General features: G+C 65.4%; 1 protein-coding gene across 1 annotated transcript in view; it reads right to left on the bottom strand.

The window, feature by feature from the left end:
* The window catches only part of LAMA5 (laminin subunit alpha 5), a 51,935-nt gene extending 31,408 nt beyond the window's left edge, over positions 1 to 20,527 (bottom strand). Inside the window, exons 1-9 of the mRNA XM_059036606.2 lie at positions 20,199 to 20,527; positions 15,688 to 15,840; positions 5,873 to 5,990; positions 4,976 to 5,094; positions 4,721 to 4,891; positions 4,450 to 4,547; positions 850 to 965; positions 329 to 447; positions 46 to 136 (exon numbers count right to left, since the gene is read on the bottom strand). Of these exons, the coding sequence (XP_058892589.1) occupies positions 46 to 136; positions 329 to 447; positions 850 to 965; positions 4,450 to 4,547; positions 4,721 to 4,891; positions 4,976 to 5,094; positions 5,873 to 5,990; positions 15,688 to 15,840; positions 20,199 to 20,480 (1,267 nt within the window). The 5' untranslated portion in view covers positions 20,481 to 20,527. The remainder of the gene's footprint in view (positions 1 to 45; positions 137 to 328; positions 448 to 849; positions 966 to 4,449; positions 4,548 to 4,720; positions 4,892 to 4,975; positions 5,095 to 5,872; positions 5,991 to 15,687; positions 15,841 to 20,198) is intronic.
* Between the last annotated feature and the right edge of the window lie 1,113 nt (positions 20,528 to 21,640).

The following is a 21,640-nucleotide window of genomic DNA, read 5'->3' as shown; positions in this document are numbered from 1 at the left end:
GAACGCCCCCGCCCAGGCCAGCCCGCCCGGGCCGCCCCCACTCACGGCGGCAGGCATGGGGTGAGTCGAACGGGTGGTCTGGGGAGCGGTAGAAGCCGGGCAGGCACTGCTCGCAATTGATTCCGGTGGTGTGATGCTGCGGCAGGGCGGGGCCACTGAGTCCAGGGGCAGCCCCGCCCCCAGCCCCGGGGACCCAACCGCATCCTCAGTCCCACGCCTGACCTCACACGGACCCCGCCCACCGGGGAGACCTGGGTCTCCGGAGCCCCCATCCCCCCATCCCCCATCCCCGATCCCCGCCGCCGGCCTGGCTGCAACCCCAGCCCACCTGGCAATCGACGCACACGCCCCCGCCCCGGTAGACGCGGTCCTGGTTCTGGCTCGCGTTGCTCCGGTCCACCTCGGGGTCGTAGTAGCAGTCGTGGGCGTGGCCGTGGCAGTTGCAGGCTGGAGAGCGGGGGCTCAGCTGTCAGCAGGGTCACCTCCGTGACCCCGCCCGACTGGGACCCCTGGGACACGTCCCGCAAGCCACAGGTGACCCCAAACGTGGCCTGGCTCAGGGTACAGAACGTGCCACGCTGCCCGTGAGCCAACAGCACACGTGTGGGCGTGTTTGAGCGTGTGAACGCGCGAGGCGTGTACGTATCGTTAGCACACGTGCACACATACACGGAAGTGTATGCAAGCACGTGTGTACCTGAGCATCGAGTGTGCGTGTGAACGTGTGTGTGTCAGCGTACTGTGTGGGTGTCAGCAGGTGCGCGCGAGAGCCTGTGTGAACGTGTGCGCGCGCCGTGTGCGCGTGTGTGAGCGCCGCGCTGGCATGTGAGCACGTGCGGGGACACTCACACTGGCACTCGTTGGCGCTATCCGTGGTTGCCGGCTTCCACGGCTGCTGGTTGAAGCCGGGGCAGCAGCGGTCACAGGAGCTCCCACACGTGTTGTGCTGGCAGGCGCACTGCAGCCTGTGGGGGGCAGGCGGGCACAGAAAGTGCTCAGACCCACCGTGGACCCACAGGGACACAAGAAAGGCGGGGCTGTGCAGGGCCTTCACGGAGGGTGGGAGCTGAGGCAGGGTGTTGAGTGGTCAGCGCGGGTGGCCCCTGTCCGCAGGTCAGCCTGGAGCCCTGGGCCCTTCAGGATTTAGCTATGCCCTCTCCACCACAGCCGGGACCCGAGGCCAAGTCTACGGCTTTCCTGGGCCAGCTCTGAGACCCAGGTCTCGCTCAGCAGGCAGCCCTGGGCTCAGCCAGACGCCCCCATGTATCCAGGGAACCTCCCCAGGAGCAAGCGGCCAAGAACAGCTTCCTCTTCCAACCAGGGGTGGACACCAGTCAGAGAGCTGGAATCCTGCCTGCTGTCCTGGAGAGCAGCTCCCGTTGGCTCAGTGGGCAGGGGGACAGCTGGCTGCAGCTGAGGACCGAGGTTGCAGCCACCTACTGTACAGAACCCCATCTCCGGCACACACCTCCACAGCTCAGCCAAGGTGGGGAGCAGGAATCACAGCCCCATCCCCCGGCCGTTTGCCCCTCGGTCCTGGGTCGGCACCACAGCTGCAGTGCTGTGCAGGTCCTGAGCAGCCCCCAGGAGCCAGACCAAGAAGAAGAGACCCAGACCTCCAAATCATGCTCTAGCCCCTCCCTCACGAGGGGCTGCAGGGCTCTAGGACTCAGCCCCACTGCTCCTTGGTGTTCAGGAAGGAAGCAGGAATAACCTGCCACAGAGAGGTCATCACAGGAGGCGCCGAGGATCTGTAACCGAGAACTTGTGGCCGGCGTTTGGTTTTTCAAGAATCTACATAGGGCACCCCTAAACCAAGAAATTAACAAAAAGTGGGGTGTCTGTCAAAAGCCCTTGAAAAACCACGTGGGAGGGATTCTTCCCAATCCAGGTCACACGGCCATCGCACAGATGAAGCCCCGCTGAAGAGCCTGCAGAGAAACAACCCAAGAGGGTCACCTGACGCAACCAAGAGCAGGGCTGCACCCCACGAGCGTCACTTAATGGAGCAATTGAGTAGAAACCATAAAAAGAGACTGTTTAAAGATTATAACCAAAAGAATCTAAGACATAATAAAAAACCACAATGCTATGAATAAGAGGCAGGTGTGACCAAAGAACCAATCAGAACTTCTATAAATGAAAAATAAAATGATTGAAATTAAAGACTCAAAGGACGGGCTACACAGCAGATCAGACACAGCTGAAGAGAGATTCAATGAACTGAAGAAGCCATCCAGGGAGCAGCTCAGGAGGCAGCGGTGGGAATACAAGAAGTCCCGAGACCGAAGGAAACCACCCACGTTCCCACCTGTATAACAGGAATTCCAGAAAGAGAAAAGAGGGAACGAGGGGAGAGCTGAGAGTCCTAGAGGGCCAACGACCAAACATGGTCCTGAAGTAACAAAGACACGTATTTTTAAATTCAAAAAGCACAACCCTTGAGCAACAGGAAACATGTCCACTACTCAACAACGCAGAGTAAACCTGCAGAGCACTGAGGCAAGATCACAGAAACACCTAGAAGAGGCATAAACCCCACAGAGGGACCACGGTGCAGAAGACAGCAGACTCTCCCAACCACTGAAAGACGCCAAGAGACTGAAATGACATTTCCCAAGTGTTGAGAGACACGGCCAGCCATCAACCAGGAATTCTACAGCCAGCTAAACTATCACCTAAGAGTGAGGGCACAACAGCCATTCAATGACTAACAGACTCTCATGGAAAGTACTAAAGGAAAAGGAAACCGAGTCCCCAGGGATGCACTGGGAGCCAAGGAAGGGCAGAGAAAAGGAACTGGCAGTCAAGGTGATGGATCCATTGCTGGGTGCAGATGCCGTGCCTGGGGTTAGTGTTCTGGGGCCCTGGGTCATCAGGGAGACAACTAGTTAAATCTGCATTTGGCAAGGTCAAGTATGCCTGTTGAAGAGGGACGGCTACCACTGCAATCAACAGAACTAGAAAAGAAATGTACGGGTGATCACCAATTGCCACAGACCGAATGTTCGTGTCCCCCCAAAATTCACATGTGAAATCCAACCCCGAAAGCCATGGTGTTTGGAGGCAGGGCCTTTGGGAGGTGATTAGGTCATGAGGGTAGAGCCCTCGTCAATGGGACTAGCATCCTTATAAGAAGACCCCTGAGAACTCCCTCACCCCTTCCCCACTGTGAGGACACAGCCAGAAGACAGCCATCTATGAACTAGGAAAGGGGGCTCTCAGCAGCCTCCAGAACTGCAAGAAGTAAATCTCTGTCGTTTGTAAGTCACCCAGCCTCTGGCATTTTGTTAGCCTGACTCAACTAAAACACCAATAGACACAAAACATGTTAACTTCCAAACCAAGGAATGGGGGAGAACGAATGGGGAGCTCAGTACAGACTGGGCAGGTAGTCAGCACTCAGAACGATGGCCGTGGCGACGGCGGTGGGAGAGAGCTTCCAGGGTCGGGGGGTGGGGGGAGAGGGACGGAGACCCTGCTGGAGGTGCCCCTCGGGGGCGGGGGCGGGGGGAGCCTGGTCACGGGCTCCCCATCACAGGCTCTGCTTCCTCTCCCAGCACCTCCTGTCCAGCCCTGGACCTGCTTTAAGACCCCCAACGCACTCAGCCCCACCGGGACCTCTGCGCTGGGCACAGGCCTGCCCAGAACAGGTGCTCCTGCGGCAGCATGTGTGAGCGCCACACACACAACGGCTGACGGATGGAAGCAAGGAAGGAAAGGAGGAGGGAAGGGAGGGAGGAAAGAAGGAAAGAGTGAAGGGAAAAAGGAGGGAGGGAGGAAAGAGCAAATGAACGAACCCCGCCGCCGAGGCCGCGAGCCAGGAGGAGAGGCGGCTCAGATAACTGAGCTGGGCGCTCACCGCTGAATTGAGGGCAGCTGGAGCCACTTAAGCAAGTGGCATCTGGTGGCAGCTTGTTAAAGATGAAGATTCCTGGGCCCTGCCTTATTGGCTGACTCCAGGTGGGGCTCAGAGCCCTCAGCTGTCCCAGCTGCAGGAGCACTGGGCATGTCAGATGGGGGTCTCTGGGCTACTCTCTGTCCTGCGCCTTGGCCCCTGCCTGTGATGGGGTGTGATCACGGCTGGGGGCAGCAGGGAGTGTTACCGTGTGTGTTCTCAAGGAGGGCGGGGGAGCTTCCCCTATCCCAGAGAACAGAAACATGCAGCCTCAGGCGGATTACCTCTCTCACTGACTCCCCTGCACGGGGCAGGGGGCTTCTGCGGGGGGCAGCTGGCTTGCAGGTCCAGGCAAGACTCCACCTCTGCCGGCAGCAGGGCAAACAGGCCCAAGCCAGGCTCCAGGCACTGCCCTTCCACCTCACAGGGCACACGGGGAAACTGAGGCCAAGCAGTGAGGGGCCAGTGCAGGTCACAAGGGCGGGGGACATGATAGGCAATGGAACCAGGCCTCCTCTCCTTCAGGCTGGGCAGGGAGCTACGGGTCTCACCTGAAGGGGTCTGTGGGGTCTTTGGCGTCACAGACATCCGCGTGCCCGTGGCAGACGCAGCGGCCGCCGATGCTGATGTCCTTGATGCTGTAATAGTACTGCGCCCGCCCGAGTAAGTCAGCGTCCGCCCACACCTGCCCCCATTTCCCAAGCTCGAGCCCACGGGGCCCCGCCCACACCAGCCCCGAGCCCACGTGGCCCCGCCCACATCCGCCCCGAGCCCACGGGGCCCCGCCCACATCCGCCCCCAAAGCCCCGCCTGCCTGCTCACCCTGCGGGTGACCGTGGGGTCCCGCAGCGCCTTGCCCATGAGGTGGCCCAGCAGCGTGTTGGTGCGCAGGAAGCGCAGGCGGATGTTGGTAGCTTTGGTGAAATCACGCAGCAGCGGCGAGTAGGAGAAGTTCATGGCCCCTGGGCGCCCGTTCACCAGGGACACCACGATCTGCGGAGGGGCACGGGTCAGACGTGGGCGTGGCTTCGTCAGGGACCGCCCCGCCGCAGCCCCTTCCCGCACCGCACCGCCCACCTCGCCATTCTCCAGGGGCACAATCCTCGAATACTCGGTGCTGCAGATGACGTCGTCGTCCCCCAAGATGCGCTCCAGTGTCCGCGGCCCGAACCGCTCCAGGCAGTCCCTTTTGGAGGCTGCGGGAACCGCCGGAGGGTGAGGGGGGAGGAGGCCCGACGGCAGCAGCCTGCTGCCCTGCGTGCCCGGACTTCCCCGGAGCCTCACGGCCTCAACCGGGAGGCAGCATCAACCACAAGGCGGGACGCCACCTACCCGCGAGGCTTTGTCGAAGACTGTGGCACTTGGGAGGACGAGCTCGAGCTCCGCAGGGGAGCAAGGCCCGGGCTCAGCCTGACCCCCGCTCCGAGCCCGGACTGCCTTGCCTCTCCCTCTCTCTGCGGAGAACAAGTGCGTCCCCTGGGTGGCCCTTGCCATCCCCATCCTTGGGGGACCGTTCCTGACTGTCCTTTATAGGACTGACCGCCCTGCACTCACTCTTGGGCCTTGGAGTCTGGGGGGACATGTGTCCCAGGCCCGCCCAATCGAAGCATCCCCATCGACATGATTGGTCAGGGTGGCACATGGAACGGCCGGCCAGTGAGCAGGGGTGCAGGGCTCCCGTGCTCTCCTGACCGGGCAGCTAAGCTGGCCGCCTCTGTCACCTCAGGAGCTGCCGGAGCATAAGGCCAGTCCAGAGCGAACCTGGAGATGGCACGAGAGACTCCAAGGGCCCCTGGACCCAGCCATGCCCGCTTCAGGGACACAAGCCACTGAACCCCCACCAGCCTTCGGGGACATGCACCCGACAGCCCTGACCCACACACAAGCCGGGCGTGAGGGCAGGCCTGCTGTCCGGAGACCCTGAGAGAGCGTGCGGCCCACCCCAGGGGACACCCCTGGCCCCGGGAGACTCACAGGCGAAATACTGCCATGGCTGGTAGGTGTGGCCGAAGTCCGTGGACCGTTCTAGCACCCAAATGTCTGGCCGAGGGGCGTTGGCAAACTTGATGAGCACGTAGGCCACGTGGAAAACCTGCAGGGCGGTGAGTGTATGGACGCCCCTGAGATACCCCTTCCATGCCGCCCGGGCCCCCCCATACCTGGAGGGCCAGCCCCGCGCCGTGAGGCGGGGCTCACAGTGGACATCTGTGTGTTTGCCCTCAAGGGCCAGGCACACCCAGGTGAGAGGGCCAGCTGGCTCGGGGACAGCCCCTCGCTCACTGGCCGGCCACTGAGGCCCGCACCAGGACACAGAGGCGACCGGCGGAACCCAGCATGTCCGGAGGGCTCCCCTCTTGGGCCTGGGGGTGCCTTAGGGCCCAGCCCCGCCTGCCTCCCCAGCCCCACCCCAGGAGCTTGGAGAACTCTGCTGTGAGGCTGCACACAGGCCTGACGGGGACCGGAGTCAGACGGGGCATGCGCGGGCAGCCTGTCTCCCGGGCCCGGGCGGTGGGGCTGGGCAAGGCCGAGGCAGGAGCTCATCCCACTGTCCCCAGAGCTCCGGTGGCCGGCCTGGGAAGATGGCCAGACAGTGTCCCAAGCTCCCAGGAGCCTGGCCTCCTCGCACAGCAGGCCAGTGAACCCCTGTCCTGGGATGGGGGCCCCCGTCACGGCCTCACCCTGGTCACCGCCCCCATCACCTTCAGAGCCAACTGAGGGCCCGCCCGTTTCACCCGCTGACCGGCCTGCAGGGGCAGCCAGCATGGAGCAACCAGGGCCCAGCCTCTGCCTGCCGCTGTCAGGGGCCCCCAGTGGGGAGACAGACGAAAACGGGCCCTCCCAAAGCTGGCGCCGGGAAACCCTGCCAACCCAGCCCCGGCCTGTCGGGGGAGCACCTGGCCAGGCAGCGGGGAGACTGCTCTTCCAGAGGCCTCCAAAACCCCCCAGGGCCCACCTGCTGCTCTCTCCCTGGGTCTCGGCCTGACCTCGCTCCCAGGGAGGGGCCTATCCCTCGTCTCTCTTCTCCTCCTGGCCAGAGGTCAGCATCCCTGGATGCCCGCATGTCCTGTGCCCCTGGGGGCTTGGTGGGGCCCCTCCTTGGCTGACTGCCCCCTGGCCCTGCAGCCTGGCAGGTCCTAGCCTTGGGGCCCCCAGCCCCACCTGGCACAGGCCCGAGCAAAGGGCTCTGGGGCCCCTGAGAACAGCCCATGGGCTCAGGCAGAAGCACCTGCCCTGCCTGTGGCCTCGATGATGGGCCACCGAGACCCCGGAGAGGGTGGGCACGTGGGCAGAGCACACATTGGCTGGGCACCCCCACACACACCTCTGGGGGTAGCACCCTGGTGCGCACCCAGCCTCAGCCTGCCCCACGTGGTGGCCGCGGGGCAGGGATTGTGGTTTCCAGACCTCAACAGCTCTGAGGGCCAGTGAAGCCCTCCCCCGCCCCAAAGCCGCAGACGGGGCCGTCGTCCAGGCTGGTCTCTGTGCGTGAAGTTTGGGCTCCAAGGAAAGCCGGGCAGGGCCAGTGGGAGACTTGGGCACCCACCCTGCACACGGGGAGAGCGGGGGCCCCAGATGAGGGGCAGAGACACAGCTAGTGAGCACGCCATCCGTGGACGGCGCCTGCGCCCCCCTTGGAGACCCCCAGCCCACACCCCCGTGCCAGACCTGCTCACAGGGGCACCCCTAGGTGGGCTCTGAACTGTCCACCAGCCTTGAGGGCAACGTCACGCCTGGCCCCTATGTAGCTTCAGGGGGTTTGGATGAGGATGCCTGTGATGACGAGCGCTATGTGGCTGACTGAGGAGTATGCGATGAGTGATTTTAGGTCTGTTTGACGTAGGCAGATTGAACTAGTTATAATTATTCCTCATAGGGAGAGCATTAGAAATGGATAGGCTATAAGTTCTGTCAGCGGGTTGAGCAGGAGTGTGATTCGTAGTATGCCATAGCCGCCGAGTTTTAATAGTACGGCTGCAAGGACTATGGAACCTGCGATACCCTCAGTGGGGCCCAGCCCAGCCCAGCCCAGGGGAGCAGGTTCCCTTCTGGTGTCCACTGCTCTGGACTTCTGCCCCGGACCAGCTGATCTTCGGTCAGCCAGCCAGGCCCCGAGCCCATGGCCACGTGGGGCAGAGCGGGGGACCCCTCCAGGGCCGCCCAAGGCGCACAGTCACCCCCACCCCTGGTCAGCCTGAAGCCGCTGAGACGACCCCCTCGAGGGACAGTGGGGGGAGCCTGGACACCTCATGGCCCCATCCCTCAGGAGGCCAGCCCGCTAAGAATCCAGGCGTGGCGGGGGGGGGGGGCGGGGGGGGCAGGGGGCATAACTTCCTGGGACCCTGAGACACGCCCATTCTGAGTCCTGCCCTTCCCGGAAGGTCTGGAGTTTACAGGGAGCAGCCCAAGTCAGGCCAAGAATGGCCTTTCCCTGGGTGTTGGGGGGGGAATTAGGGCCTATTCACCCGCTGCCAGGCCTTGAGGTCATCTTCCACTTGGCCCTGCCCAATCAGGGGAGGGGCTCAAGCCTCTGGGGGGATGGACCCTACACCCGGCAGGCACTTTGGCCAACTCTCAGGCATTCGAGGGAGCCCTGGGGATCTCAGATGGCCCCTGTGCCAGGAGGGGTCTTCGTGAGAAAGGGGGGCATGGCGGCGTGGGGGGCCTGGGTGTGCGGTGCTGCTCTAGGGGCGGCAGCACAGCCCGCACTGAAGGCCCCCAAGGAGATTAAAGCCTCCCGCCAAGCCCCCTGGGGCCCACCCCCGCCTTTCCCTGAGCGAGGCCACCAGGCTGTACCCTCCGCTGGCCAGCTCTGTCCCTCCCCCAGGTCGACAGGCCAGTCGCATTTTTCCCAGCTGAGAGCACTTGCACAAACACTGACTCGGAGATGCTGACGGGCGGGACACGGGCAGTATGGAAACTTCCGCCCCCAGGCCGGCACGCTGGGTGCGCTCCAAGGAAGACCCTTGCCTTCTGTCCACCTGTCCATCTGTCCACCTGGTCATCTGGCTGTCACACAGGGGCCCTGGCCCAGGCTGGAGTGACGGGAAGGCATGCACTCAGCTCTCCCCATCTGTCCCCGACCTGGTCCCGGTTCCCAGGACCACACAGCCACCCTGGGCGTGACCCGGGGGCGGCAGCAGACCCCTGGCCTCCCTGGACACGGCCCCCCCCATGCCACCCCTGCCCGCTCGGCTCCACTCGGCTGCCAACGCCGGCTGACCTTTCCCGCTGCTACAGAGTTCTGTGCAAAAGGAAAAACAGTCTTTTAAAGCAAAAGCCAAACAAAAGCCTCCTGAGTTATTTTTAAAAATCTGGCTATTCTGGGGCAGGCACGTCTCCAGGCCGGCAGCCGGACCCGCCTCTCGGCCACGGCTCCCCTGACGGCCCCCACATGCAGCCTGACCTCGGAGGGCCAGGGCTCACCGGGAGGGGATCCGCCCCGTGACCGCCGCCTGGCGGGGGGGGGGTGGGGGGGGTGGCAGGAGGCTGCAGAGCCCTGGGGCCAGAGCTGGGGGCCCCGGGGGGGCATGAGGCAGTGAGACAAACACAGCGGAAGTCGGAGACCAGGGCTTAGGGTTCAGGCCCTTCGAAAATGGTATGAAGGCTCTGAAAGTCTTGAAAGGGAAGAGGCCAGCAGAAGCTGGCAGCCGCCGGGCAGGGACGCTGCAGAGACACCGCCCAGAGCCACACCGCACACACTGGTGCCCAGAGGCGGAGGTGCAGGGAGGGGAGCGAACGTGGGAACGTGGGCGGGGCTGGAGTCAGGAGATACAGGGAGGGCTAGAGAGGAGCCCGGTGCTGCAGACCCCGTGAGGGTCTCTGTAGCCCCAGGGACGAGGGTGCACGAGGTGACAGCTGGTCAGCAGCCTCCTGGGCTCAGACACCCACGTCCAAGGGATTGGGCTGAGGCGGGAGCCCCTGGGAGCACAAGATCACCAGGGCCAGCGCGCGCCCCCTCTGCCCTGGCCCATCTCGGGGCTGGGGAGACCCAGGCCCTGTGCCCCTGCCTGGGGAAGGAGGGGCCCAGCCCCCAACCGCTGGGCCAGGCAGCATGAATCACCAGGCAGCCTGTGACTCAGCCCTGGCCCCACAGGAAGCAGGGCCCCGGGCCGATTCCCGGGGATGGGCCAGGGTCCCGGGCCATGGCTGGGCGGCAGCAGGAAGCCCCTCCTAGACGAGGCACCCGGGCCAGCTCCCCACCCTCCTGGACCCCCCACCCCAGACTGCTGGGCCGGCCTTCAGGGCCCTGTGTGCTGAATCCAGTTGACCCGGCACCCCCAGGTTTGCCCTCTCTGCAGAGACCCCATCTGGAAGCCTTGATAAAGAGGAACGCCGCAGCAGGGGGGCCGGCCGGGCAGGCGTGTCTACTCAGGCCCCCAGCTGGGTAAATAAGAACGGCCACCCACACAACGGGAGCCTGAAAACAGGCCACATGTGGATGCAACTCCCAGAGTGGAAGTGCCACTGCTGGAAAGAAAAATAAAACGTTGAAATGTAGAGAGGGCAGGCACAGGCCCCAGGGACCCTGACTGCGGGGCTGGGAGCCCAACACACAGGTGTGTGGAGCAGAGCAGGGGGACTTTCAGGGGCTGGGTAGGGGTGGAAGGGCTCCGACGGCTCTGCAGGAGCTCACCAGCTAAAGTGAAGGGCAAATGCCCATGCGGCCCAGCACCTCAACGGAGCTGGGCCTGGGGGGATTCAGAGACCACCCCCCGACCGCCCAGGGGCTGTCTTGGGCCCCCGGCCTTGAAGGGGGGTTTTTAGGCCCTGCCCCCACTGCATCCTCCCTGCAGCCTGGCCCAGGTCAGGCCAGATTGGCAGTCCCAGGCCGCAGGAAGTGGAGTTTATCCCACGGGGACCCCGACACCCAAACAGTTTAGCCTCAGGTGTGAGCTGTGTGGCCAGAAGCCAATGCCATGGTGTTTGTTTAAAAGCAGACAGAGGGGGCTTCCCTGGTGGCGCAGTGGTTAGGAATCCGCCTGCCAATGCAGGCGACACGTGTTCGAGCCCTGGTCCGGGAGGATCCCACATGCCGCAGAGCGGCTAAGCCCGTGTGCCACAACTACTGAGCCTGCGTTCTGGAGCCCACGAGCCACAACTGCTGAGGCCCGTGCGCCTAGAGCCCGTGCTCCACAAGAGGGGCCGCTGCAATGAGGGGCCCGCGCAATACATCGAAGAGTAGCCTCCGCTCGCCGCAACTAGAGAAAGCCCGCGCAACACCTAACGCGGCCAAAAAAAAAAAAAAAAAAATTGCAGACAGAGGACAGAAGCCTTGGGGGCCACCAGAGCCTGGGGGAGTCAGTGTGGGGTGGCAGGGGTGTCTGTGTGTGCCCAGCGTGAGCAGACGAGTATGCCAGGATGGCCAGGGCACTGAGGACGAACGGCCCCCAGCCCCGGGCACGGGTGGCCCCTCTGGCCCCGTGTCCTCTGAGCAAAGCAACAAGCAGAGAGAGGCAGGGTCTCGTGGTTCCCACGAGGAGAGGTGGGGCCTGTGTTGGCCCAAGGACGCTCGGCGGGGAGGCCATCCTGGACGCCCCACCCTCTCCTCCGCGGGAGCCCAGCTCAAGGGGCCACCTCCGGCCCAGCCCTGCACCTGTCCCGGCTGCCGGGCCCTGCAGCCAGAGCCTGGCCAGCCCAGCCACACTTCCTGCCGCTTCCCTCGGGCCACCAGCTGACCCTCCTGGGGCACTGGCCACATGGCCGAGCGCCCAGCTAGGTCTGGACAGCCAGGCCAGTGACCATGACCTCATAACCCAACAGACCGGCGGGCATGCCAGGACCAGGAGGCCTGCCCAGGGAGCCCCGAGCGGGCCAGCTTGGAGGGTGCATGGCCCAGAACCGGGGCGGGCAGGGCGGACCTGCACAGGGCATCCCGGCCGCAAATCAGCCAGCACGTCCGGGGCCCTCAGCGCAGCGCCAAGGCCCCAGCAGGTGCTCTCTGCGCCCGCACCTAGAGGAGGGAACCAAGGCACAGACGGCCTGGCCCTGCCAAGCCCAGCCTCTCCTCCACACTGGTGCTGTCTCCCCAGGTGCTGTGCACACCCCTACGCGGTGGGGGGCAGCTGGCGCCCCCCCCCGCCTCCCCGCTGTCCCCCAGGGAGGGCAGACCCCCAACCCTGGCATTTCTAGAGTTCCCCAACCAACACTTTCTGGCCTCACACCCAACTCCCCCAGCCCCGCTCTGCACCTCACCCCCTCCGCCCCCTGCTGCACCCCCAAACCTGGTCTCCAGGCCACTCCCCTCCAGTGCCGGCCTCTCAGGGCCGGGACAAGGGGCCACCCCACCCAGGAGAAAACACAGCCCACGGGTGGCAGGGGATCTGCATTCCTCACCTGCATCTAGGGAATAAGGGCTGCGGCCCGCAGGTGAGGGGCGGGGGCTGCCGGGGTGAGCCCCTCCCCACGGCCAGGCCGGGAAGCGGGTGTCTGGAGAGGGTGGGGGACGCCGCCCGGGGCCAGCCCTAACCCTGCCCGGCTCCTTAAGACCCCCGGGCTACGAGGACAGGTGAGGCTCGGCGATGGGGAGCCTCAGGCAGGCAGGACACAGGAGAGAAGCAAGAACCCGCTGCGCCCCCCTGGAGGCCAGGCCACTGCTGGGCCTCATCACCAGCCGTGGAGACTTCCCGCTCTGGAGACCCCCTTCCGAGGCCAGCAGCCCGCCAACCTCAGCCCTACAGCTCAGTTCTCTCAGGTCGGAGGGTTCCTGGCCGAGACCCACACGGTCAGCAGGGCAAGAGCAAAGGCCTAGACCTCTCCATGCCCTTCCCACCGGGTCTCTGCTCCTGGGGCCTGGTTCTCCATCTGCAAAATGGGGGGAAGAGGGTCCGACGGCCCGCACCCGCCCTGGAATGGGGAAGGTCAGAACAGGACGAGGTGTGACCGGAAGCGAGAGCAGGCTGCCGAGGCCCCAGCACAGGCGGACGCCACAGGGACCAGGCCCCGCCAGCCCCCGCCCCCCCGCCCAGGGGCAAGGAGGAGCTGCACGCAGCCCTCTCTGTCCTCCCGGGGGCAGGAAGTCCTCCTGATGCCCAGGGCCAGCTGCTCCCATCGCCCCACCCCGCCCCGCCCCACTTTCCCGGGGCATCCGCCCCAGCTCCCAGAACAAAGGCCCCTGGCAGCCGCTGCACTGGGAGTGCCCAGCCCCACGGCCCACTCAGCCCGCTTCCTCACAGAAGCCCCAGCCCCACCCCAGGACCTGCACCTCAAGAGACGGCCCAGCCCCAAAGCACGGGAGCCCCCGGGGTTGAACTAGCTTAGCCAGGCCCCTCCCACTCGGCTTCTCTCCCCATCCGCCCCAGGGAGTGTGCTCAGAGGCTCCTGCCCTGCCTGGGGACATCCTCAGTGTGACTGCGGGGTCCAGCTGCTGCCGGCACCAGACCTGGGGGCACCTGAGGACACAGACCCTGGGGCCTGTGTGGACAAGGCCACGCAGCTGCGGGCCAGCTGGACAAGTCGGGCCCGCTCCTCCACGACGCCTCCCGCCCGGTGCTCCAGCCCGTGCCACCTCCGTCCTCCCCTACCGCCTACCCCACGTGGGGCTCCCCGGCCAACGCAGGACCTGGTCTCTGTCCCCGACCCCCGTGAGCAGGGCACCCTGAAGGGACCCAGTCGTCGCACAGTGGCCAAGGGAGGAAGGGGCAACAGGCTCCTTTTCCGAAAGGGAAGGTGGTGAATGCGGAAGTCTCCCCGAAATTCCACAGTGGCTGAGAAACACGCCCCGGAAAGAGAGCTCTCTCGCCCACAGAGCGGGAAACTGGGCCCTTCCGCTCCACCCAGCTCTAAAGCACACTGGTGGGCACCCCCCATGCTCACCAGCTCCCACCCCAACCAAGATGGGGGCTTTGGGAAGTCAATAAAGGGGGGAAGGAAGAGAGAAGGGAGAAGGGAGGGTTGAGTAGATGGCAAGAAGTGTGGGCTGGTGGATGGGCTGGTGGACGGGCGGGTGGCAAGAGGGAAGGAAGGATGGAAGGCAGGGAGAGAGGAAGAAGGGTGGCTGGGTGGATGGGTCAACCCCCGCCCCCCCCACAGGGCTGGAAATGGCCCAGGCCCGGTCTACAAAGTCGTTTGCGTCATTTTACAGTCGGGGAAACTGCGGCTTGGAGCGGCAGGATGTACACGGTGAAACCCTCTCCCCGGCCCAGGCCCGGTCTACAAAGCAAACGTGCCGCCTGCCTCCACCTCGCCGGCCCCTTTCCTACATATGGACACCGAGCCTCAGGGGCCACAGAGCCAGGGGGAGCTGAGCGCCGCCTGAGCTGCTCCTCGGCCCCGTCCACCGCACCTCGGGAGGGCACTGTGCCCACCTGCTCTGGGCCACCCTGGGGCTGTCACGGAGACCAGGCCGTTGTGCGCCCGGCAAGGGCCCTTGCCCTGCCCTAGTCCCGCCGGGCTTGTCCACGGGGGAGGAGGGGCGAGAAGGGCCCAGCAGCTCAGCACAAGTTCCCCCGATTAACCCTGGGGCAGGGGCGGAATGCACTTCCCCCTCCCCCTCGCACACCCCCCACACCCGTAGCAGCGCCAGAGAGAGGGGCATCCAGGGGGCACACAGGGCTGCTGAGGTCCCTCCCAGCCTCCGGGGGCAAGGAGAGCACACATGCGGTGAAAGCCCAGCGAGCTGAAGTGAAATCATCATCATCGGCGCAGCCCCACCCAGACCTGGGCCAGGCAACACCACCAGCCCGGGAGGCGCTGCCCCTCCCAGGGCCTAACAGATAACCCGTGGCACCACTTACTGGGACTCGAACCCACAGCCTCACTGCCCACCTGCCCACCAGGCCAGGCCGGCAGGCCTCCGGGCTGGGGCAGGAGGCATCCAACACTGTCCCCGGAACCTGCCCGCAGGACCCGCCCCACCAGCCAGGCTCACGGGAGACGCCTGACCACCTCTCCTCGAGTACCCTCGGGATGTGACAGCGGGATGGAGGCTCAGCAAGGAGCAGAGACCCACCGGGCCACGCACCGGGACCGTGGCAGAGCCGGCCTGGACTCGGGCCTCTGGACTCACGGTCTAGTGCTCCTTCCCTGGCCCCACGAACAGGGAAGGGGGTGGAGGCGAGGTCTAGCAGGATCGACCTTGTAGCCCAGCTCCCAGGCAGGCCGCTTCTGGGCTCGGCCTCGTCTACCCCCCCGTCCCCCACCCCATCCAAGGAGGCATCAGGACTGTTGGCCCATTTCACAGGCCAGGATACCAAGGCCCGGCGTCTAACAATGTCACATGGGGAGTGGGACACAGCCCAGGTCCACCAAGGGGGGCTCGTTTGTCACTGGGAAACGCCTGGCTCCCACCCCCCACCCCTGCCTGTGCAGGGGCCTGGGCGGGCACACCTAACCCCGGTGGCCTCTGTAGCACAGGTATCCTAGGAATGTCCACTTCCTCTGGCCTCCTCTGCATTCCTGGAGCCCCTCCCGCTCCCGCTAGTGGAGCCCGGCTCCCTGCAGAGGAATTCCTCAGAGTAAACACCAGGCCTCACAACATTTCAGCCCCACCTCCGCCTTGTCCCCTTAGTGCCCCTCACCCTAACTCTCCAGGTGACCTCTGGTCAGCCCCCCACCTGGCACCCCTCTCTCCCTGTGCACCACGAGGATGCTGAGAAAACAAACGGAAGGTGCCCGGTGCCACGCCTCCCTCGGTGTGGGCCTGCCACCAGCAGCCCGTCTGTGCCCAGCCTCTGCCCAGCCGCCCAAGCTCATTCTGGGTGGACACCTCGCCTTCTGGTCCTCGCCCCACGGGGAGCCCTTTGGCCAGGGACATAGGGGTCAGGCTGCAGCGGGCGAAAAAGGGACCCTACCTGGCCCAGGTCCAGGGTGACGTTGACCTCATTGTACTCCAGGCCACGCGACAGTGGTGGGCTCTGCCACCAGCGTTCCGTGCCGTCAATGGCGTTGCTCACAGGGTGTGCCCTGTTGCTGTTCGCAGCCGTGCAGATGTCGCAGTACTGGCCCTGTAGGGGAGGGGGCGTTCAGATGGACAAGAAGGGCTGGGACCCCTGACCCCTCTGGTCACCCTCCCACCCCATCACTGGCCGCACCCCCATCTGTATACCCTTGTGCGCCAGTCATTCATTCACCTGGCAAATAATACACATTCTCAACTTGGGATATGGTTCATGTGAGACATGGTCACACCCATTACAGAGGAAACAGGAGAGCAAGGAGGGAGCAGGGCACCCGCTGCAGGTGGGAAAACATGGCGGGCCTCCCTGAGGAGGTGGCATCTGAGGCCTACACCATAAGGGGGGGGTGTGCTCCAGGCAGAGGGGCTGGCTGTGCAAAGGCCCTGGGGCAGGAGGAGCAAACAAGGAGTAAACAGCAAGAAGGCCAATGTAGCTGGAGCTGAGGGGGTAAGAGCCCGGTCAAGGGGCAAGTCACACATTTCTCGCCCACCCTCGCCCCCCAACCACCAGCCACCACAGGGGGCTTCAGAAGGGCTCTCGCAGGATGGGGCCTGGGGGGGACCTAAAGAGGAAGGAAGGTGAGGCTACAGCCAGAAGGCCCAGACCCGATGTGAGCCCCTCCCCACCTCCACCAGCTCATCCCCCAAACCTCCCCACCAGGCCCTCACCCAGAGCCATCTGGATTAGGGTCTCCAGAGAGGCGGAATTAAGCCACCTCAGCGGCCTGTGGGGACAGGCCCCAGAGTGGAGGCACATGGGCAGCCAGCAGACGAGGCCTGGACCTCCTGCCTCTGCCACTTCTGAGCCCTGGGACTGGGCCAGGTCACGGCAGCGGCTGAGCCTCAGTGCCCTGGTGTGAAGAGTGGGGGCGATGCTGGCACCTGCCTCGGCCACTGTAGGATTAACGGATCCCACACGGGGCCTGGCAGCTGCTTCTCCATGGCCCAGCCACCTGCCGGGGCCCCGTCCTCTGAGGGGGAAAGAGGGGGCTCCCAGCATCATTCTGGCCTGCTGTCCCCATGGGGGAGGAGTAGGTGCTGAAAGCTTTGGGGGCGGGCGTAGAGGCAGAGCTGGGCCCTGGCTGCTGGCCCAGTGGAGGCCCAACCTCCCACCCCAGAGGAAACCAGACCTGCTGTCCCTCTGCACACAAAGGCGGCCCGGCCCTCGGGGACTTGGCATTGTTTGAGGCCCAGAGAGGCCACGTCTGGGAAATGCGGCCGCTCCACCCCTCCCAGCCTCCCAGGGGGCCAGACCTTGTCCTAGGAGTCAGAGGTGGGAGCGTGGGAGATCCCCTGCCCCACTCCCAGGCCCGGCAGCCACAGAGAGCCCCCAAGCCTCCACATATGCATGGCGCGAACACATGTGCTCCTGGCTTCCACGGTGCGCCCAGGATGGAGAGACTGAGCCTCCCATCCAGTGGCCTCCCAGGACGCCTCGTGCTGGGTGCCTTGGCTGACCCCATCTCTACCCTGTTCCTGCCTGGGGCCTTGGCACCCTGATCTCTTGTCCTCCAGCTCAGCTGTCACCTCCTCAGCAGAACCCCAGAGCTCCAGACCACCCAAGAGGCTGACCTGACAACTGGGGCCCCATCACTGTGCTTTATTTATTCTACCACAGGACATGTGCAATTGTCTGGCTATTAGCAATTCTCCATTTACTGCCTCCTGGGGGGTGGGGAGAGGTGCACCTGCCTCATTCTTAACTGCGTCCCTGAGGCCACCACCCAGAGGTGCCACGCAGAGGGGCTGGAGCAATGGAGGACACCCAGAAAAGGGGTACCATCTGTGCAGGCCATACTACCAGCTAAAATGCTGAACCCCAAACTGGAACCCGGGCTCTGGCTCCCAGACCTGTGGGAGGCGCCAGAGGGTGAGCAAAGGAGGGGCTCAGAGAGGCTCGCCGAGAGCGGTGCGCTAAGCACGTGCATGTGGGCTGTCTGGGGCCTGGCGGAGCTGGAAGGCTTCTCAGAGGTGGTGGGTAGGGCCATCTGGCTGGGGTGGGCCTTCCAGAGAAGGCTCCCTTGGTCAAAGGAGCCAAGGGACGTGTCTGCTCATGTCCACCCAGAGAATCAGGGGAAGATGACTCTACTCCCTAAGTGACCTGGTCACTGCCGACCTCTCCGCCTGACGGCTGGGGCTGGGGCAAGCAGCCTCTCTCCGCCCCTCTGCTGCAGAGGGTCCTGCCAGGAACACAGCGAGGAAGCAAGGAGCAGTGATAAGGACTTCCCCTCCCAGTGAGTCACCACGCTGGCAGCCGAGCCCCCGACTTCCCCTGCGGGGCTGGGGCCAGCCCAGAATTCCTCCAATGCCCACCTGAAGTCGCAGGGCCGGACTCCCAAGATGCCCTCTGCCTGCCCTAGCTGCCCCGATGCCCAGCAGGGCTCACCCCACACCCCGGGCGGCATGCCCCCGGCCAGCTTCTGTCCTGTCTCCCCCAGGGGGCCCTGGGAGCTGCTGGCCTGCAGCCTTGGGCTCACGTCCTCCCTGACCCACCCACGACACTGGGCCCTTGGGACAGAGAGGTGCGCCTGGCCACTCAGCTCCAGCGTCCGTGGGCAAGGCCCAAACACCAACCCAACGGGAAGCCAGGGCGGTGAGCAGATCCCATCCCCCAAGAGGACAGGGCAGAGGCTCCAGTGGGTCCAGCAACTTGACTAAGGTTGGCCTTCAGTCTTTCTGGCTGGTCTTTCTGCCCTGGCAGCCTCAGCACAGGGGTGCAATGGCTGAGCGCTACAGAGTTTCAAAGAGACGCTTCAGCTCTAACTTGCTAGACTGTGAGCTGGGAGGGCAGGGCTGAAGTTCTCACTCAGGGCCCCCTCGCTTGCAACGCACAGCCACTGCTACTTGCCAAGTGGTCACTGTGTGACGGACAGCTTCCCCGGCCCTTCAAGCCAAGTTCACAATTTCGGGGGAGGCTGGCCCCCGTTTTGTTCCCATTTTACAGATGAGGAGCCTGAGGCTGGAGGGGGGGAGCCACACAGCTAAGGAGAAGGCCTTTGACCCCAGGCCACCAGCTCCTGCGCTGCTCCTTTAAGCACCAGGAGGTGGTAATAAACGGCCCCTCCCTCAGGGATCCACGCAGCTGCCCCTCCTCAAGGGCCTGAGCCAGGCAGCACCTGTGGGCAACAGGGAGCCTCTCTCCAACAGGGCGATGGCTTGGAGCCTGGGCTGATTAGCTGCGGAATCCCAGCTGAGCATCTAGGCGGGGTGGCCAGGGCTGAGCCAGGCCCTCTGAGCAGCTTTGGAGAACCCCCCCAAGCTCCTCCCCTCCACCTGTCCCCTTTGATGTCACCAGAGGCACTAAGGCCCTCTGTGGGGGGTCTCAGGTCGCCCCCGCTCACCCCAGCCAGATCCTGGTCTGGCTTTGGGGCTTTACAGACCTCAGTTTCCCCACCTGAAACCTGGGCTTGAGACCTCCTGCTCAGCTGTACAGGGCGTTGAGAAGAGCATGGGTCCAGGAACCCGCGGGAGGTGACATTCTGTCCCGGATGGCTCTGCTGCACCAGGGCCCCCTCTCACTCCTCCCTCCCTGGGGGGTGGGGTGGGGTGGCGCAGGCGGCAGGGAAGGGGCCCCAGCTGAGGCTCCCTCCTTCACTCGTCCCATCACTCTACTCTCCAACTACCTCCTCCCTCCCTCCCCCAGCCTCTCCTACCAGGAAGGTGGCAGCAAGTCCCCGGAGGCTGAGGCTCAGGTTACAACAGCCTTGGGGCCTCCACCTCTCCCTCAGGTTTGGCAGGGGTGGGAGGATGGGCCTAGCACGGGGTGGCAGGGAGCCTCTGGAGCAGACCCTATCGCCCCAGGCAGAGCGGCAGCCAGTCTGTGTTCCACCCTCAGTTAAAAATCGCTCCGTTTGTACCCCTCCCACCTTGAGAGTCCCGCCGACTCCCCAGACCCGCGGGAGCGAGAGCTGTTTCTGGCCTCTCCCGCCCCATCCCCGTCCCATCCCGTCGCCAGCAGGTTCCAGCCTGTCCCGGGGGAAGGCGGAGTGGTCCGCCCCCATCCCACAGGCAGCCGGCCGGGGAGGCCAAGTCCCGCCCTCGTCGGGATCCCAGGACTTGGGGCCGCCGGGGACCAGGCACCAGCCCCTCCCCTCCGGCCAGCCACCGCCGCCGAACTCGAGCGGTGCCGGCCGCGCCCGGGTCCGCTGCGTGCCGCCTTCCCGGAGGCAAGCGCACTTCTCTGGCTGAGCCCGAAGGGCCGAGTTGGGGTCCCTTCCGTCCGCCGAAAGGCGGAACAGGGGCGTAGGGACGGGCGGCGGGGGCCGCGGTCCGTACCTGGCTTCTCCGCGGCCCCTGGGGCTCTTCGCCGAGTCGGGCTGGAGTTCCGGAGTCCGAGCCCGGTGCGTGCCCCGCGCCGGCGTCCCCACCACCCCGGCCCGGCCCGCCCGCCCCGCGGCCCGCGCTCACCTGGATGGTCTGGTTGGGGTCCCCGCCAGCCACGGGGCCCCCCACCAACTTGCAGTACAGGTCCTCGGTGGGGCGCGGGACGCCGCGCGCCGGGGCCTCCTCGCCGCAGGTGGCGGAGGCGGCGATGCGGGCGCCCTCCGCCAGGTTGAAGTAGGGCGGGTGCAGGCTGAAGCCGCCGCCCGCTGCCGCCCGCGCCCGCACCGCACCCAGCAGCGCCAGCCCGGCCAGCAGAAGCGGCGCGGGGCCCCGGGAACCGCGGGGCCGCGCGCCCGGCTTCGCCATCTTCCAGCTCCGGGGACGGCGGTCGAGACGGGAGCCTGGCGGGTCTGCCGCGCGGCGCCCGGCCCGGCTCGGCTCGCTCCGCCCGCGAACGTCAGGCCCCGCCCCGGCCCGCCTGGGCGCCCGAGCCCCGCGCCCCGGGGAGGGGGCGGGGGAGGCCGGGGGGAGGGGCGGCCGGCCGCCTTAACCCTTGGGACCCCGGCCCGGCCGGCCTCTCGGAAGGGACACCTGCTGGCCTCGGGCCGGGCCGTGGGAACGCGACGCCGCGGCGGCCCCCGGGGCGTGGCTCCCGGTCCCGAGCGGCCCCCTCGCGCCCTCGGGCACCCAGGCCCCGGGCGCGCCGGCCCGCTCTTCCCCGTCCAGCGGCTCCGCTCTTTGTTTCCCTAACTTCGAGCACCTCTCGGCGGCCGAGCGCCCCCGGCGGCCCCGGGTCTGGCGCCGCGGCCGGGAGTCAGGCATGCTCGCTCCGGGTCCAGCCCCGGCATCTGCCCCATCCACGGCCCGGCCCGACCCCACCCGCAACCCCAGAACTGGCAGAGCGACCCGAGCGACCGCAGCCTGGGAGCCCGATCGCTGGGGTCCCCCCGGGATTGAGGGGGTGAACTCCGGAGCGCAGCGCAGCCTCGCCGCCTCTCCCCGGCCGGCTTTTGGTTTTTCACCCCTCATGTTGGCCCTCATATCTGCCCCATCCAGCAGGTGTGTGGGAAGGTGCTCTCTGTCAGCTGTGAGTGGCGGTGGTAGCGAGGGAATCCGATCCGCCGAGGGACAGGGAGACCCTGATTAGGGACTCCATGCTTTCCGGGGGGGGGGGCATGTCAGATTCCATCCCACCTGACTCCCGCCTACCCAGGGTTTGGATTAAAAATACTCTAAAATAGGGAAGTGGATCAGGAGGGACTGGACCCCCGGGGCCCCCTGCAGTGAAGGGAGGGCGCCCAGGGCTCCGCCGGTGCCACGAAGCTTGCCTGTGAAGAACATCTACTGAGCGCCTGCGGGGGCGGGGCTGCAGGGCCAGGTGTGCGCTCAGCCTGTGCCTGGGGGTTCCCTGCTTTGGGGCACTGTGGACCCCACCATCTCTGTCTGCCAGTCAAACCCTCCTGCTCAGGGCAGGCACTCAAGGACGCTGGGGAAATGGGATCGGACGTAGAGGCCTCGGCTCAGGA

The sequence above is a fragment of the Kogia breviceps genome, chromosome 14 (genome assembly GCF_026419965.1).
Source record: "Kogia breviceps isolate mKogBre1 chromosome 14, mKogBre1 haplotype 1, whole genome shotgun sequence".
Lineage (NCBI taxonomy): Eukaryota > Metazoa > Chordata > Mammalia > Artiodactyla > Physeteridae > Kogia > Kogia breviceps.
The sequence above is the reverse complement of the archived record's forward strand: the minus strand, read 5'-3'. Positions and strand labels throughout refer to the sequence as shown.